A 20,106-nucleotide genomic window follows, 5' to 3' on the forward strand; every position below is an offset into this window, starting at 1 on the left:
CGTCGGACAGTATGGAATAGTGTACAGACTGTGTTCCTTTTTTTGTCAATACCTGTCTGAACACGTTTTGCAGATTTCCAAAGTTCTATGCAGCGATGTAAGATTTATCCATTTTCAATTTTTAATGTTAACAGTTTATAACGTCACACCTTGAACATATGACTTCCTGTTTCGAATGCGACGTGAAGACGAAGCATCTCTACATTGATTGGTTTTAAACTCATCGGTTTGAAAGGTTAAACACTTTTAAACTTTATAAGCGATGGTTTTACTTCAAAAAGTGAAGCTGAATTCAGTTTAAAGCGATGGCATGACCATGGTGTACAAGTCTAGAAGTCTAAGGGCGTTCACTTACCCGCAAGACTGTGAGTCTTCCCACACGTGAACCGATACGTCTGTGCTGGTTGAGCTGATAACGATCTGGCAGTGTGTCAGTCACAGTTTGTGTATTTGTAATGTCTTAAAAACGGTTGACATGAGAGAATTTTAGAATCTGACTGAATACATCCGCGATATACTTCAAACCTAGTGTCTTCCGGATTAAGGTCAAATCACGTGTTCGAGATCTTTTATGACTCTTGACGCCTGTTTATTTGCATTTCAACTGAATTGTCGTTTGTCCCCCAGTAACATTTGCAGGTCATTTGAGGCCATATTTGCCTTTTGACCAGTTAAGATCCTGTGTTTCCTGGCACTATGACCTAGCCCACTTTAAAACCCTTCTAGTTTTAACATTTTTCGTATCTTTTAAGACCACGCATGATTTTGCTAAAATTGGTTGTTTTTCGTTTAGTCACATTCGCACGATATGATAAGGGATGATATGAATTTTCGATTTTCACACGAAAAAGGCGTTGAAAATGTTATTTACTTCACAGGTTTAAATGCATCCACACAGTCGAGACACAAGAATGGTTTTATAAATACTATGGTGTTCAAAATATGTCCGCTGCGCGCTTTCTATCTTATACTGTTTTTGCTTTGATTTTCTGGGAGTGTGACAGCAAACATTTGTTTCTAAATTGTCATATTGCTATTCCTTCATGTCTATTCATTAAACACAGTGGTCTTGAGCGTACTAAATGTCGATTTAATACATGGAAATGTATATTGAATCATCTCCTATAGTATTGTTTTGAAACCTATCTGTTTGTATCAAAGTGCACGCACTGCGCCCGACGGTTCCACTGACAATATTGAGGCTGTAAACATTCCTGGCCATTAATACGTCACGAGATTTATCACTAGGTCGTTTTCGTAGACCAAGAAGTGAGTTGGGTGTTATAAATCGTTTACATTACTTGGCAAGATTTGTTCCGCGCACTAGCCTGACGCTCACGGTCATATAATCAACACAACAGGCCGACAGAGTTTGAATGGTTAAGAAAAGCCAAACCTCACTAGCGAGATTGTAAACACATAATTTTGTCGCCGAAACGATATCTAGTCCTTGGATACAGACATACCCTTGTACTTATGCAGTCAAACAGTATGATTTTCCTAACCTACACCCATATATTGTAGATGACACCAATAGAGTTGGTCTTAAAAGCAAATCTACTCAGGGTCAGTAGAAGCTTTCAACAGCTCTCTTGTGCCCAATTGTGAACGGACTTCTTGTTGTGTTAGCTCACACTTTAGGATATTGTCTACGTATGAGAGGTGGTACGCGTAGACATCTTAGAATGACATAGTAACTTACATATTTATTTTTCTTGATAATGAACAAAGACTTTTTTAGACACATCGTTAGTCAGTAAATATTAAATGCAAAGATTTGTCCAATTTTAGTTTTGATGTGCCTTACGAAGTCAGGCCTTTGAATATCAACAACTGCGTCCCTTGACTTCCTCTTTTTTGGGAATGCGATGTGGAGACAAAACGTCTCCACTCTTAGTAAGATAAAATTGACGTCTTTGCTCCTCGACTTGAAAAATGTTGTTTTTGCTTGCAAGAATTAAGCTGAATTCAGTGTAGTGTACAGTGATGGCATGACCGAGTTTTACAAGTATTACAGTCCGAGGGCGTTCACTTACCTCACAGAAAGTGCATGTTCTGTTATTGTCTTCCGTTTACCACCAGTGAACCGATACGCCTATGCTGTTTGAGCTGATATGGCCAAATCTAAGTTGGTCAAAGCTTTTGTATCTGTAACGTCTTGATAACTGCTAATATCTATCGTCTCAATAACTGAAACTGTTAAAACCGTACCCGAAAGTTGCATCGGGCTTATGCGATAAAGCTTAAACATGCGTCACACTTCAAACCAGACAGCGGCATGTGATTATGTTGCGATTGATCACGTGGTATTTTATGACCCTTGACGTTTGTTTTTCATTCAACAAATTGGGCGTTGTGCGGCAGTAACAATTTCATGTCATGTAAGGTCATGTTCACCTTGGCACATTGTGTGTTTCTGGCAACGCAACCAACCCAATTTCATACCCTCCCACCCTAAACGTTTTGCGCATTTTCAAAAATAACTCACGATTTTACTAAATTTGTTATTCTTTGAGGGGTCGAACCGTATTAGAAATAAGTTATATAAACGTTACCGCCGACTTGCCTAATTTCCTGAAGGCATGCTGTCAGAAACACATATTGTTTGTTTTTGGTTGTAACATCGTACAATTTGAAACACACAATGGTATTCACTTGGCAGTTCATTATTCAAAATGTTCTAAAAGCCTCTACTTTACCGATTAACGTTAACACTAACATAAATAAATAAATAAATAAATAAATAAATAAATAAATAAATAAATAAATAAATAAATAAATAAATAAATAAACTAACAATACAAGGAAAACAGTAATAGCTATTGTAAACTCTGTTTTATTCAAATGCTCAAATCACATTTTCATCCGGATTGTCATATACACAATTTAACAGTAGGGAAACTAGGGTCATCATATGATATTGTGATCCGAATTTGGTTTTAAATTCAACAAGGATGTCTTTCGAGTGTTTATTCCTTATCCATGCTACGATGTGTTTGTGACCATTGTTTGCTCACTCTACATTATTTTAGATATTTTTAAAGCCTTTTGGTAGGAGTGTATTGCCCACCTTGGTATTTTTATAAACCACACGTTGCGGTGTAGATTACATTTTTGCTTCGGCGAAAAACTTTTGTTTCGGACGGTCTATTTTGCTATTGCATATCCAATTATATATGCATGAGGAGTTTGGTTTTAGTGAAGCGTTTTAAAAGCATAGCTTGGGTAACAAGAACGTTCTGAAAAATGTTTAAATGTTGTAACATTAGAAAAATCGAGTTGTTGGTTCTTTTACCAGTTCATTCTAAATTTTAGCGCAGTGTCGCTTAAGCCGCATCGTACATGAAATTCTACTCAACTGTAATTCGATAATTGCTGCGTCATCTTCATTTCAGTTATCCACAACGATTTGAAACCAAAGACCGGAATAGTGTTATCAGAAGACGCACACTATACCAACAAAAGTAAAGTGGTTAGATCGATATCAACCCCGGGATGGATAAATCGCGTCTACCAACCACGATAGCAATGTAGTTAAAGGGACAGGTTTTAATCAGAGTTCTTTCTGAACAAATCGACCAACTTCAACTTGAATCAAATTTTGAAGGGAAAGAAAGGACGACCATCACGTTAATACTCAATGTCAACAAGCACCGATGCGAGAGCTAGCGATTGAGGACTGCCGCTTTAAAGAATCACATTAGCATAGTTTGTTTACGTTGACGACACACTAATGTTCCGACATTACCTTGTGATATGTGCATTGTTTTAGAGAATCACCGATATCGGCAAATGATATCTTAGTCAAACCTCCGAATAATTTTCCAATTAGAATCAGTTTGTTATATAAGTAATACGTATGCCTGGATTTTTATGAAATTTCCTTGCTAGACTTAAATTTCGATTGCGTGATTGAACAGCATGTAATAATGCCGATCAGCTGACAGCTACACCAAACTGCAGACAGACACAACATTTATGCAACAAGATTACTCATTTCATCGTTAATTGTATAAAGATATTTATTACAGCTTAACCTGACGATACACTCAGGTGAATACTGCCATTACTGGTGCCATTTCTTAGAGTGAAGACATACTAGTAGGTCGATTACTAAATGCCTCCGACGCCTATTAATTTGAATTTGAAATGATCCCGAAATTTTGCTCATTGCCCTACCCAAAGTGGAGGTTAGATTATTCCAATTATTTTGCATAAATGTTTATGGCTATCACCTTTGGTCTACTTTTACAAAATGTTCATATGACAAAGTCCGTGTAGCGTGTAAGAATGTTTTAGAAACTTTTAATATGTATTATCTTTGTTGTGCAAGTACTCTGTTTGTTGTACATTCTGTATTAATTTTGAGTTAATGCGTAAATGTATCTTGAATTTTATAAACATAAACACAATTAAGAGATCTAAAATATTTAAATTGCGTTTCTTAGTCTAATGCGGGAATTGAATGAATGCTTGCCACTGGCATGATTTATCTGTTTATCGCCGATTATTTTCTCTGTTTGCTATTTGTAGATGACTTCATAATGCTATAGGCCTAGAATCTGATTCTAATAAATACATATCCCAGTGTGATTAGCAGATATTTTGGCAGTTTTTGCTCGAAAATACCACCTCATAGGAAATTACGCATCGGGTAGCTTTTAAAGTTGATAGGTCGTAAGGGATGTCCATGTTCAGATTGCTGCGAATTGTGTAAAAAGCTTTCCAAGAAAACACCGGGATACTGTAAGTAATATTATCAACATACGTCCACAGCTTGGAAATTGTTAGATTCAAGGACTGAAAGGTTTCACCTTGTAAGCAAGGTAAGCAACGTAGTTTAAGAATTATTGATCGTAGTATATCAAACGTTTGCTGGAAATTGGTTATCTTCAGTCATTACCTTTTGCCAAGATTGCATTGTTTTAAAGAGTCTTTCATATTGACGTATTGACACAGTCTGGGGGACATATTGGCAAAACATGTTATCGTCATTAAACTTGACTAGATCGGACTCAGTGATGTAATTTCTGACATTGGATGGCGTCTATGCCTATCAACTATAACTACACACAAAACTGCAAACGAAGTTTAGTCCAATCAGGTTGTGTATAGCACTGAACATGTATGAATCAACAGTATTTATTACTTATCGTTGATATTAAAAAGATGTTTATTTATCTCACTCTGAAATAGACCTTTAAAAAGCAATGATGCACTTATCCAGTTAAATAATCCCTGTATGACTAAGGCATGACGTTTACGGTTGTCTCTCTCGGGTTATCATTCATTTGAGCAGGTCAACACATTCTGTTACCAGTATCAATTTTGCCAATTATCTCAGAATAGAAAGCATTTTCCTCTGCCACTTCATCAAAATAGTTGTTAAGATAACACGACAACGAAAATGCCAACACGTGATGAAAAAAGAAAGGAGTTACAAGTTCATGTATACTATACACCGAATAACGTGCGGAATACACAATGGCGTATCATTCGAGAAACATAAAAATGTCAGGATTAATAATTTGTAAGTTCTACATCAATGTTATCTGCGATTCATAAGTTATCATATCCTGTCAGTTTAGACATATCGTCTGGCTAGTAAGATGGTTTAAAATTTGCAGATTACTGTCATGCGCAGAACTGTTTGCAACGATAATAAATCTTTGGTATTTATTAAGTAGAATAAAATATATTAGGTTATGTAAACATTAACTGAATAATAAATCTTAGCAAGCAAGGTAACATTTTGACTGTATGTCAGTATCCTTCTTGCGTAAATGCAACAATTCATAGTTTAATTTCTGTCTGTCTGTCTGTCTGTCTGTCTGTCTGTCTGTCTCTTCGTCTGTCTGTCTGTACGTATGCATGTCTATATGTATGTATGTATGTATGTATGTATGTATGTATGTGTTTATGCTTGCATGCATGTATGTATCTGTGTACCGTTTACATGAATGTATAAGTGTTCACTGAAATATAATACTTTAACTGTATACCCTTGGATACAAAAATAAAATCAGGCAATATTCTTTATGATGCATACATAGTTCATCTCGGGTGCAGAATATTTTAAGTTCTGTGTAAATGATAATATCTTCCTTGTGGTACTGTCTCACCATCCTTACGAGTGTTATCGTAGCAAATAGGCAAGCCTCTCATGTTGTGGTTGAAGAATCTGAAAATACCAGACAGATTCAAAATTAAGAAATTGTGTGTTTAAAATTTATCGTGATATAAAATATTGTTGTTGTTAATGATTGATGTCAGAAACGAATCCAAAACTGTGAACAAGTGAAAAGTGTTGCTGCTACCGTGAACACCTAGACTGAAAGTTCCGTCGCTCGTGGGCGCTCTCTGCTCTCACTCTCGAGCGACGGATCTTTTTGTCTGGTAAACCAGGAGCACTGAAAAAATTCATTGGTGTTTTTTTTAATAGGGGGGGGGGGGCATTAATTCGATTTCAGAACTTACCATAGTTCAGGGCGGTTTTACTGTCGGTGTCTTTCACCTGATATTTATGAGCGGTGCTAAATATGCCGTTCGACGACGATGTTCTGTTACTTGCTGTAGGAGGAGAAAACATTTTAATAAACTTAAAGGATCGCTTCCGTTCATTAAACGAAATGAATGAATGAATAAATAAATAAATAAATGAATGCATAGACAATAGAATGGTTGATGGCGCTGTCCTAGCTGCCTCCCGGCAAACTCGACTCTTCGTACTTTTCAATTCTTTGTCTAACATTTAAAATTATTCATTGTAGTTCAGCGCCGCGCTACCTCACTGAACTAATAACTGTCAGGATGCCGATACAAGAAAACATGAGGAGCAATTCCAGTGTATCACTAATTCAGCAAAAAATTAAGACGAATAAGAGTTATGGTGATAGAGCTTTCTCAGTGTGTGCTCCTAAGCTGTGGAATAAGCTACCAGAGGCCATTCGATCAACCAACACTTTTAATAATTTTAAATCGCAGGTCAAAACTTACCTTTTTAAAACAGCTTTTTAGACTTTTTATTGACAAAATGTTTTTTAAATTTTAAATTGTTTTACCTTTGTGTATTTTATAGACTAGTGAACCAATGCATTGTATGTATTTTATTGTGTTGTGTAACTATTTTTTCAGATTTTAACTGTACAGCGTATAGAGATAGTGTATTCTATGTTATACGCTTTAGAAGAATAAATTATTATTATTATTATTATAGAAAATCGAATGAAACAGTAAGATAATATAATGAATTACAAAATTGGATATTTGTTTTTTCTTGTACATAACTTCTTCATACGTGCTCACACAGGCTACACATTAGCCCGAGAATTATCATGGTCACATGACTAGAAAAGAAGCAATCAAGCAGTGATTGAGAAATGGTGACGAATCAGACCTTTTACTGTTAAGCACCACTTTTTACGGGAGATGATTTTCATCGCTTACCGTTTGATTCGTAAGGAGCTTTCTCTTGTCCACAGAAAGTTCTCTTCCAACCATTTTGGATGTCTGTCTTCAACGCGCAGTGGAATACGAATATGAACAATCCCTGTAGACTGTTGAATATTGCGAATAGATACATGAAAACGAGGCTGGCTTCACTGATAGCAAATATGGCGAACGTCCACGTCAGACCAAGCAGTGCCATCAACCCGATAGCCGCCTTTAACTGTGCTTGAATGTTGAATCTTTCACTCTTAGTCATCGCCCTGGAGTTGAGTCCACATATTTGGTGGATGACAAGACAGAAGATGACACTGTTGAAGATGAGAACCACGCCGAAAGGAACCAAGAATGCACCGTAGAAGGCGTACTGTGACAACCAGCAACTGACAAAATAATGATAGATTGAGAAACATGAAGTGATCATCTGTGTTTACACCTGTAAGCTTTACTTTGTTACTGGGACTGGCTGAGTGATCTATTAGAAAACTGGATACTAAGTCATGTAATATGTGTTAAAATTAAAGGAAAGTGTGTAATAAAATCTTTAAACAATTCCAGCACTATACTGACACCATATTACTATTCCGAACAGCTAAGTGGATCAGTCTGTCAATTTGCCAGGCAATCGGGCTGTTAGTGAAGTCGTAAATAAATAAATAAATAAATAAATAAATAAATAAATAAATAAATAAATAAATAAATAAATAATTAATTAACAAAACATAAAACTATGATTCCATCATGAACCAAATAATTGATCAATCATTCACTTTGCAGACATAAAGTAAAGCCTAATCCACCGATTAGCCCATTTCATCGAGTACAAAATATTCTAAAATCATACGTCACAGTCAAATGGCCCGACTTACATCCTGTCGTTATACTTGTATCCATAGTTTTGCACATCCACGGCTAGAACAATGATCACAACCAAAAGGGGAACACCTATAATGAAAGGTAAAACAACAAACTCTAAAAATGCAAATGTATTCCGAGTCTTGCATTTTTTCCACAAGTACATTTAGACCCTGGTAATTTCTTTTATAACTTTGCCAATGTCATTTTGCTGTTTTAACTTCAATCGATAGGCATACCATTGTTTCATTTGGGGTCGTGGATATTAAAGACATGCGCACGGCAATCTCATATAGTTTTATCTTAAGCCCCTCCGCGCACTTATATGGAATTTGGAAGTGCGAAAATAGGACGACCAAATAATAATTTGAATTTTCATCAAACACGATAAATTGCTGAAATTCTTCCTTGGAAGCAGTGGAAGCTCAAACTACCATCATGATATTGGACATGCATTCCAAAATAAACCTTGAGAATGCATGGTTTAGTATCAAGACTTTCATGAAACATCCGTGGCTCAAATTTGAAAAAGCACTACCACCACCCCAACATACACACAAGGCGTTACGTTTGTCATGCTCTTGTTGGACTTATCCATGGATCCTGCAAATATTAGGTGACAAAACATAAACTTGACATACACAGGATATGTTTGTAAATGTAATAAGTGTAGTGGTTAGACTTAGATTAGACACCAAAATGTTATATAAAAAGTTTCCGTTTTGCCAAAAATCAATGAATCCCTTAAAAAAATTATATTACCAATATTTGACGGAAACATTTCTATAGTGGTTACAGAAGTACAGAGCGAATCATTGAAATCGATATCGTTGGATGTTTAAACAATTTATACGTCAGAGAAATAGAAATGTTTGAGATAACAAGACGCGATAACTATTTGCGAAGGGTGTCTCTACCACTGGATGCTTTAATTTCAGCCAGCCACGAAGTCAGACAAACGAACTTTGTACCGGATAATGGATACTTTCAGAGAAAATACCAATTTGAATATTCATAATGCTGACATTAAAATATCATTCAACTGTCACGAAATCTTAATCCATCTTACCCCAACCAATTAGGCAGAACTTGACCATGAAATTCTTGATGTACTTCTCAAAAACTTTGACCAGTTTCAGATACAGATACGTTGCTTCGAGTGCCATCCACAGCAAGACAGCCAATAGAAAATAATGTTGTAAAACAGCAATGGTGGCACAAATACCAGGTATTCTCGGTCCAAGGTCGACAAACAATCCACCAATCAGGAACATTAGCAGCGCCATCGCGAGGGCTGAACATAAACTCATTAGGATTTTCGTAGCTTTATTTTTCTTTTTCCTGAAATGTGATTCAAGGATGTGATCATCTATTATTAAATTTGAAATATGAAATTTAAATGCGGACCAAGGATTTCAGAGGCAGTAATTTTGAGAAAGTGAAGGCTATGATCAATACAAATGAAGTAAAGAATTTTTCAACTTTTTCCGCCGTGTGGCTACTCACTAATATTATCACGCACCCTTTTTGTTCAATTGAAAAGTTACTGTTTAAAGTGTCGCACTGTATGATGTAGTCGGAACACATCAATGTTATAGCCTAAAAGTATATAGGCGCTATTATTTTATGTCGTCAAAGAAAAATTGGAAACGGCAAAAAGAGTAACGCTGACCACTATGCTCCTTTTAAGGTGGTATGCATCTCAAAAAGGAAAGACTCAAAATTTTGCTCAAACTTTCATTAAGAAATCTTCCGACCATTTCTCTTGCAAAATCAATAATAAAAATCGGAGGTCACCGTGCAAATTTCGGTACTAGAGAAACAAATAACCCAAGATTTACTGATATTAAAATTCAAAATGGCCACCATCCCTGTGTTAACTCTATGGGGAAAAATATAATTTTCGAATTTCGGAAAAAACTAAGACGGCAAAAAGTTTTCTTTTACCAAGAGCTTTAAAATGAACCCCTACAAGTGGTATATCAGAAAAGAATTGCAAAATTTGAGAGTCCGAATATCTGTCCCCGAGGCGCATTCTTCCTTAATCCTTTTAGTGTCTTTGAATCGATATATATTTTTTCGTGTAGGAAGCGGACTTGCTGATAAAATCAAGGATAGAAAAGTTTTACATTCCTGTTTCAAAGTAAAGTAAATGTATTGCAAGGCAGCATTGATAAGGAAAGGTTGCTGTGAAATACTCGACCTGACTCTAAGACCGGAATGCTCTAACTTATTTGGAGAAATCGTTGATGAGAATTGAAATTTCATTGTTTTCGCTCACGTTACAGTATAATAACTGCAAGCACATACTCATGTCTGCCCATCTAACATGTATCAGTAACTAAAATGATTATCACATTGTCAAAATATTGTACTGACGCCAATGCTGACCCTAGACGTGCACTTACCTGTAGACGATGACACAGACGAGTGTAACAGCCAACGCCAGTAAGGATATTCCACAACCGATGTAGGAAATTATCGATAACGCTCTCTGATGGGTTTCGTTGACCTCGTTATCATAGATATTCTAATATAGTACATGTGTATAAAATATATTATGTGTTAAAGTTTGAAAGTTTCAGATATTCATGAGAACGTTAGTTTTGACGGTGTTAAAATTGCAACGATGCAGAAAAATGACTCGATGTATACAACAAAATAGTGTACCTCGTAGTAAAGTCATACTTGCCACGTCGTCGAAAGGCAAGCAGACCAAGTCAACTTTTCACTTTGACATATCACTGCGTTATTCCAGTAGGTGGCCGGTTAATGTGATATTTCAGGAACTGTTACCATGGTAACGTGTTAGCGCTGACCAAACTAACATGTTCAGTACCAAACAAGAAAATGGTGTTTTGAACTGAACTCACCACAAGAAGAGCAAAGTTCGTCAGATGATTGCATTCACAAACTGTAGTGTTACTTTCAGTTCCCTTGCCATCTGTACCAATCGATGCAACATCACAGCCTTCTTCAGACCAAGCACCAGCGCCATCTATAGGTAAAAATATGAGAATGTTTGATGCCTTATGGAGCAAAATTACCACAATCAGCATAGACGTTCACAAAATTAACCGACTGCAAAATTTTTACCGTTTGAAAATAATTAGACTGTGGTATAACGTCCTGAAACACAATACAATAAGAACGATAACGGCCAAGTAACATAACCTTCATCTTGTATATGCTGTCTGGTGTATTTATCTCATGTTCAATCGTTACATCAAAAAAATATGATACATGTATATATCATAAAGTCACACTGTCTTCGTGTAAAGTACATTACATTTTAAACATGATATTCCAATACCAATTATCAATATTTCAACTTGCAAATTGTGGTAGGATTGCACAAAATCGATAACAGGCTGATGTTTTTTAGAGAAGTTTACAATTCTTTGACTACTACTTACTACTGAATTTTACAGTTTTGGCACTCCTCTACAACAAAAGAAGTTTGGAACTATTCGAAAAGCAGTGAGTGCACAGCTGCATGGAAAATATTGACCTTTGACATTAGAACTAGATGTTTAAAATGTGGCCACACCACAGTGATAGTTGGCGCCACTCATGATATATACTCAATGGCTCGTTGTTCTGATAAACGGAAGGCAAATGTACACATGTTGAATTCGTTTTTGCGTTGTAGCCTGTACAACTTAGCATATATTCTAAAGGAAGGCATCACAGACAAATGAAACCTTCGATCTTTTTTCTGAAAATACGCTTCCATAAAGATGGACATGTGTGAATCAGTGATTATATGAGCTGTCACAAGATTGACATCGTTACTGTTGATCTATTAAAAATATACCGATCTAGAGTAGAAGATAACCATACATACGTGCATTAATTATATAGTGATATCATTCTAAAATAACATGACTTATACGTTAAAATATCCTCAGAGACTCGACATAGCTGGAACCGAAAACTACAATATGAGGAAGTAACTATGTTTATCTCCTTACATAGCATAGAGGCACTGTGCAATAAAAAGGTTTAATATATCTCGAATTTATGACACTTGAAACATTTCTACTCTACAAACACGCGGGAAATTTATTGCATGTACGTGTACATAAGTAGGTATTTACGTAGATCGCTTACCTCTCAGATTAAAATCCCAAAAGGCACAGCTGACATTATAAAGGTTAGAGTTGACAACCTGTGGGATAACCTGCAGAATTCGTACAATCTTTAGTACGCACCCAGTTTTATGGTTCCGGGACAAGTGTGGGGTCCTTACAAAATCGAATTCTCTGTAAACACCAGAGCTCGTAACCGCGTAAAATTATACATTTTCTGAAAGCTTAGACATTGGTGAATTCTGTGATTTCTATTTTTTAATCATTATTTACATAATGATCCAATGATAGTAAATTGAAATAATCCCAAAATTGGTTTTACCTTCCCCCTGCACAAACGTACGTTGCAGTGTTTCAAGTCGAAAATTGCACCAATGATTAACAACATTATGACCTCGAGAAAGGTGTCTGATATATAGTTGTTTTTCATTACCCAATCTTAAAGGTGTAAGATTGTGGATCAATCACTAGGCAGAATTTGTAGCGTCATTGAAAACGACATAGACACTAATTCAAATCGCAGTCACCCTTTGCACGATTTATTAGAACTTTTGATCATGCACGTTTCACAGCGGAACCTCTGCAATGTTTGAACTGGGGTAGGTAAAATGCAATGTTTGAGAGGTTATCTTAATTTGCACTCTCGTGACCCATATGTCAATACTGATCACAAAATACATAACAACACTTGCCAATATCTAGCATTTACAAAAATATGTGCTGTAACGGGTTATGATTTCAGTTGCAATTTATAACAGATAATACATTGTTTTGAAGGGCGCATTACTTGTCGGGAACCTTGGACACAAACGCTACAAAATATAATGTAACAAAGTGACTGCCGTACAGATTTAAGTACAATTGTTGCCGATAAACAGAAGGAAAATATCAAAATCAAATAATTCAAACACGGACTCAGACTGATCAGTGACGACAAAATCAAAAAATAGCACGAAAACAAAATCCGACAAATCTTCCTACCTGATTATTACGTGGTATTTGCATTCTAACAAGGTCCCTTAAGTTGGTGATTTTAAGCTCCCCAATACTGGCAGCGATGACAGGAGTGAATCCAGCGAGCGTACCATTAACGTCCACGGCCTGCAGATATTATCGGGCAGGAATAGTTATATAATAACAAAATATCACTAAATGTAAAACCTTGTCGAAGAGCAAATACAATATGTTTTTAACATTCAGTGGAAATTAAGGTGACGTTGTATTTACAGATATCGTCACCAACGATAGGAATATGATCAATCTGCCTAGACAAAAGAAACTATTCCAAATTTACCATACATTTATACTTTGTAAGTCCTTTTCACTCACCTTAAATAAAGTGTTCAGTTTGTGAACGACAAATTGTACTCGATTGACCTGAGATCGTTCGTCTGGTTCTAATCCATCAAGCAGTGATATCGGTAATTGGATGGATGATTCAGTCTCCCCAGTGACGTCATCAGGCTCTGTTCCCCTCGAAAGCTCAGTCTGGATCAGAGTAGAATAGTACCAACATAGAACTAACAGGATTGGCAATTTGCTAATGGCTCATCAATATATAATTCCAACGCAGTTCAAAAGTGTAGACGCGGTATCGTTAAGGAAAATCCTTTATTTGGCGAAAAATTTACGAATTTCTAGGCTGTGTATGTGATAGGTATATTTTCCCCAATAATTTTCTTCGTTCAGCTTGGAAAATAAGAGTGACGTTATGATCGTATCAGCTCTCATTTTCGACTTGTGGTGACGTTGTCATTACGTCACTCGGCGGAACAAAGAAACATATAAGGGAACAATATACTTTGAATCTTAAATGAAGTGCATATTGCAATGCACAATTAATAATCTAGCCTATCGTCACGTCTAACGTTTCATCCAAAAGTTTCAACACAAAAAAGCAGTTTCCAAATTTCCTTTTTTCCACATGCCATGTGTGCTTTGTGTAAAATTTAGAGGTGTTTGACATGGCCTGCGTCTTCCAATTTGGGTACGTGATTTCACTATGAATTTCGTGAACGTGACTTACTTTCCCTGATGAAAACTGGAAATTAAGACCAGAAAAGGATTCTGAATCTATCTCTGATAGTATCATGGCAATATTAGCTGTCTCTATGGTGACGGACTGGTTTCTGGAATCTATCGAATCATTAACGAAGTTAACAATTAAGGATAGTTTCTCCACGGATTCAATAAGTCTGAAATAGAAAATATTGCAAGAATTAGCTATCTTTAACATTGGTAAATTTAAACGTGTACGTGATAAATTGATAATGATGTATGTCTGCGATCAGCAAATTGTACAGGGTTTCCGACAGGATGTATACGGTAAATGTCGACTAAACAAAATGAAATACTCCGAGAAACATTGCAATTTCATTGTGAACGATGAGGAGGATAACATATCCGAAAACGCCATTTGCCCTTCAGAGATTTACGATTTGGTATTGCTCTAGCATGTCAAATTGCTGAAAAATTTATACTTTCGTTCATCTTTGTGTCTGTGCGATTGGAATGTGTTCATTTCTTTCTGCCCTATTACTCACAAAAAAGACAAAATAGCAGGTTACAATGGTAAAACTGCACTCCTGAAAAAAATCCTTTAAACTTTTAAAAACTTACAGGCAAATGTATACTATTAACTGATTTAAATACTTAAGTGAAGAGTGCCACAGAAACAGTATTATCTAGAAATTCCAACCATAGACTTTTATGATTTTATAACAACTCGAACTCTAATTGACTTTTGGTTACCAGCCGGTAATTGCGTGGCATTAATCAAAATGAGTTAAGCAAATTTTAAACACTTGAAATCCAACGTGAGTTGGTAGAAAACTTCTTTATTTCCCATAGAATAGGTGCGGTCTGTCGTTAAGGCCTTTGTTTGAAATAACGCTTCAACAGATTGTTTGCTAACCTAAACATACACGGAACTACAAGAAATCATGCTTACATTGTTTTTCAAAGGCGTGTCTAAGTTTTACATAGATGAACTTTACCAATTTAGTATGACTGTGTTATATTATGTGAATTTAATCACAACAGTTATATGGAACCCAATTTCCGTCAAGGAATACTTTTAGCGGGAACTACAGTATAATCATTACCTTGTCGCTGTATTTTCATTTTGTTGACTGGCAACCAAGACTTCATGATCAACCTGTAGTAAATTATCGACACTCAGAAGCACGTCTTCGGCCACTTCAATGTCAGTTCCATTAATTCCACTTTCTAAAATATTTGTGACGACATTCACAGACAGTGCCAAGTCTGTTTCATCAAAACTGTCCGCTTCAGAGGTGACATTGGTTAGTTGTTCGGCAACCTTCTTGGCTTGTCCTACAAAATAAACACAGAGAATAAATCAGTCTTGTCATCCTACTTTGACGTCCACAACAAACAGTTCCCTTTTTTGGTTTCAGCCTCGCTTTTAATATGATGTGAAATATACTTGAAAGGGAGTTACGCAGCCGTTGTCATCTACCTACGCCATTAGCAGTTGTGTTCGTTTAGTTCTCACATAAACGTGTAAACGTTTCCTTCGTTGAAAAAAAAAAACCCGAACGTGGGAATGATATTATTCCGTAAGTGTCAGGTATCACCTCTGGATCTTTTTTTCACTTCTCTGTAACTCATATTTCATTACTTTTGTAAGGATCCACTTTGTTAAACAAAATGTTTTGTGTAAAGGCTCTGACGGGTTGTTTGTTTCCCAGACCTTTCATTTCCCTCCATTAAGTTGTTTGAAGACATTGTCTACGGTCATTTAAACATTTGTTTATTAAATGACTAGTATAGACTGGAAGACAGATATCTTCTGAAGAGTAAAAATGACAGTTCGCTGAATTTTTCGTACATCCAAGCTGGCGACGGAAAAGTGACATCAATCACAGATAAAAAGTCAGAAGACAGGTACACGACTTTTCTGTTATATAATGAAAATCAGAGAATTACAATAAAGCACAACACTAATAGAGCAAATTGGCCACGTGTGTGCGGTCACATCTGTGTGCATAACTACCTGGTGGAATGGTGGTATTGGCTAAATGATTCAGGCGTTCTCCCCGATTAGCTTGACTCTGCGGTGTACATGCCGTCGTATTTGGTTCCCCCCATTCCGCTGTCTGCTTACTGTCGATGAATGGAAAGGAGAAGCAGTCAAGTTTAGATATTTGATAGGTTACACATTTACCTTACTGGAAGTGGGAGGTAAGAATTGCGTGTTTATAAAAACACGATTGGAACTAATTTGAGAGAATTGGATGGCGAAGAATGCCGATTTAATCTACAAATGTAATCTCATCTTCTTTTCTTTTTACATTACACACTTACTTTGATGAGTAATTTGCAATATTGCAACATTCAGCTATACGGCACCTAACACTTTTGAGAAATTTGAAAAATATGAAAATCCAATCATCCCAAATTAGTTCCAATCGTGGTAAGAGATTCGCTTTGGAGCTTCGCCGAAAATAATGATTTACTATACATGGCAATCCTAAGAAAACTAAAATTTTCATAGTGAAAAAAATGATATCTATGCCTGACGATTGATTTAGATATGATTAGAATAGGGTGATTGACTATAAAATAAATATATAAACAACAAATGTGATATATTGGGAGTTCACCCCAAAATATCAATTCACTTAACATTGTAGTCTAGCAGTAAACTATTAACAAGTTTCCCTCACATAATTTGCAATATCTGTACATTCATATGTGTATATTGTTCAAAATGGAATTTTATGGACGCTTTAAACAGTTTCTTGAAATAAAATACCCGTGATGTCTCTACAACTACAAACCGAACAATATGTGAAGAAAAACATCTATTGTCCCTTTAACATTTAAGAGCAAATTGATCTTCAAGTAGTCGATAGAATTATTAATGATATCTTTTCCATGAAATTCACTAAGACCTTGCATCAAACTGATTATTTGTAAAGGTTAAAAAGTAGTATTTGAAAGAAAAAAGTTTAAATAAGAAATCATACATTTTTTCGTGCAGGATTATGTTCAAAAACACCACCCGTGCAATTCTGTCCATTTCTGTATGGTCTAAAATGTTTCAAGCTTGGTAGAATTATTTGAACAGGACGGGAACTTCATGTAGATTGTAGCTGATCTCACTCAGCTAGATTACAGTGATCTGAGCGCAGGTATCAATATTCCTATTGCCAAAATAATCAGCATTTGGGAATTATCCTGACGAACTCCCGGCCTAAGCAAAATAACCTGCCTCATGTCGTTTATTCATTCCGCAGCTTGGAATGTCTGTTTACAAAGTTTTACAAAGTTGAATGAGCGGAGGACAGTGCTTTGACAGAGAAAGTGTCGCCGAAAAAGTCGAACGCTTTTCCGAAATCCATGCATAGCACATCTTCCGAAATATTTCATTGTGTGATGTAGTTCAAGATGTAATGAGTGAGTTTAAAGACATTATCGATGGATGTCTTGATCAAAGACTGTCTATGATTGATAAATGATATCTATACCTAAGCTGTTTGCTCCCATCTTACAGTCAGAATTAAATAGGAAAATCGCACGATCTTTTACAGTACTCTACCTCGGGAAATATGTACTAAATATTTCAATATTTGTCCTCTTAAATATTGTACCTCTGCAGAAATGAGGCGGTAATAAATTGCTGAATTGATATATCGTTCTACTTCTCATTTGAAGGTATTTGAGCTTTAAAGAGGGCGTCTAGAATATTTGAAATTAACCATGCATTTCTACAATGCGAAGTAATCGTCAACCTCAAGTTTAATGCTAACGAATTAATGTAATATGGACCAAAATTTGATAAAATTTGTTCAAAAATGTTCTCAGGAGGTAGGTTAGTATTGCGTACTTGAGCGATACATACCACATTCTCCATGCCATATCTTCATTGCCTATACTGTAAGGGCATTTCCTGACCCAAGGCTCACCGGCGTCAACACTCGGCCAATCCATGATGCCCTTGTCATCAACAGTAATATCGGGTGGACATTTCCTTTTCGACGGGGGCTCAATCAAAGAACAGTTGAGGAAATGAATGAGTTGCGGCGCATCACCTGTGAAAGGCAATAATTGGGATATCTCAGAAAAGTCTCGGAAAGTTCAGGCTGGAATGCAGAACATCAAACTAATTTCGAGATACACATGAAGTGTCGCACACTGACAAGTAACATGAAAGTGACTGAAATTACGGCTAAAATTTCAAAGAGCGTTAATAAGAGGACGACTGTTTTCAGGTTTTTGGCATTAGTATGCACTTTTACTGAGGAGAATACATATAACTACGTTGACAAACATGGGCATTTATGGATCCAACACCGGCAGCAACCGCCTCTTTTAGCAGAAAATACCGACAGGCATTGTGTGCACATTATTTTCTTTATGATCAAGGTATAAGTGAGTCAAAAGACTGTGATTGCGATGGTTATGAGGTAAATTAAGCGTGAGTCATGCTAATTTCTTCCCGTGCAAGGTTATTTTAATTTAACTCCTATAATTTTCAATGAAAAGTTTAAAAGGTATTAATGTATTGGTATTGATGATTAAATGTGACTTTTTTAAGGACCTCTAGAATCAAATTATATGACGCTCTACTCGCTGACAGCATTTCTTAACCCTTATATTATATTTTATGGCTTTCAATCACAGCATCTTCCGATAATTAAATATTAATAGATATCCCCTTCCTGTACCAAGAAATGTTACTACATTGTTTATTTTAACGAAGAGTTTTGATGGTAATTGTCGCGTCTCCTGTCATGCTATTCGTCACGTGGTTTTAAAGAGCAACTATAATCATTGCAACCTTTTACGCAGATAAGTAGTTTCGAGTTTGGTGTTATTCGTTTTGTCTGTTGTCATGTTGACTTTTCTTGAATAGTAGTTACTTGTTGGTTTTGTTCCTGATGATATGTAGCAGTCTCATAATGCAGAAGGAACATATTAGCATCTCATAAAAGGTAATTTTTGTTTGTGTAATATGAGTTTTGAGACATTTCATAAACATTGCTTATTGTCCGTATTTTTAACATTTGCCACATTCGAGGGAAAAGAGTTTTTGATAAAACTGAATTACTTTGGTTGGTTTCTGTTTTTCCTAGAGTATTTTTAGGACGTTTTTGTTTTTGTCTTTGTCTTCATGAAAACCAATACTTGTGTTTGGAATTTTGTCTTCCTTCTGACTCAATTATGGTGTAATGGTGAATAGACATAGTTTTATCACAGTAAATATTATTTGTGACAAACGCCTGATCATTTATTTGTTCCGCATTTCTGTACTATAAACGCTTTCTGGTCTGCTTCCCATAACATGTTGAAATATCCAGTATTTAAGTTATAATTTAACGTAGAGTGTTTATGTGTCGCGAGCGTTTTATTGTTCAAAATCGAAATTAAATTAAGATCTTAACCTTAAATCATGTCACACACATGTGCGTAGTATTTACTAGCCAAATATTTGGAATTCCAACAAGTTGTATTGCATGGACAAAGAATCTTTACTTGATTCACGAGAAAACTACTGAAAACAATTGTCAAGATTTTAAGTTTCTAGGGCCAAAACCGTAGTTCCCTTCCTTATTGAATGCAATGTGCATTTTAACAGACTATAGGTTTTTTTGCTTTTCTCTTTCGAACCGACTTGATTTTATTGCGGCTTCCGTAAACTTTTAAACAGGTATTTATGCTTTCTCTTGCAGGAAAATTAATGTTT

General features: G+C 35.9%; 1 protein-coding gene across 2 annotated transcripts in view; it reads right to left on the minus strand.

Moving 5' to 3' along the window:
- Positions 1-3,999: 3,999 nt before the first annotated feature.
- Positions 4,000-20,106, minus strand: part of LOC139141881 (adhesion G-protein coupled receptor G6-like) — a 34,916-nt gene continuing 18,809 nt past the window's right edge. For both annotated transcript variants that reach the window (XM_070711636.1, XM_070711637.1), the window contains exons 6-19: positions 18,262-18,451; positions 16,411-16,520; positions 15,497-15,728; positions 14,419-14,587; positions 13,722-13,880; positions 13,374-13,493; positions 12,415-12,484; positions 11,175-11,299; positions 10,710-10,831; positions 9,371-9,642; positions 8,316-8,391; positions 7,447-7,829; positions 6,478-6,570; positions 4,000-6,181 (exon numbers count right to left, since the gene is read on the minus strand). In XM_070711636.1, coding sequence (XP_070567737.1) covers positions 6,162-6,181; positions 6,478-6,570; positions 7,447-7,829; positions 8,316-8,391; positions 9,371-9,642; positions 10,710-10,831; positions 11,175-11,299; positions 12,415-12,484; positions 13,374-13,493; positions 13,722-13,880; positions 14,419-14,587; positions 15,497-15,728; positions 16,411-16,520; positions 18,262-18,451 — 2,141 coding nt within the window. In that variant the 3' untranslated portion in view covers positions 4,000-6,161. The remainder of the gene's footprint in view (positions 6,182-6,477; positions 6,571-7,446; positions 7,830-8,315; positions 8,392-9,370; positions 9,643-10,709; positions 10,832-11,174; positions 11,300-12,414; positions 12,485-13,373; positions 13,494-13,721; positions 13,881-14,418; positions 14,588-15,496; positions 15,729-16,410; positions 16,521-18,261; positions 18,452-20,106) is intronic.

This window comes from Ptychodera flava, chromosome 10, assembly GCF_041260155.1.
Source record: "Ptychodera flava strain L36383 chromosome 10, AS_Pfla_20210202, whole genome shotgun sequence".
Taxonomy (NCBI): domain Eukaryota; kingdom Metazoa; phylum Hemichordata; class Enteropneusta; family Ptychoderidae; genus Ptychodera; species Ptychodera flava.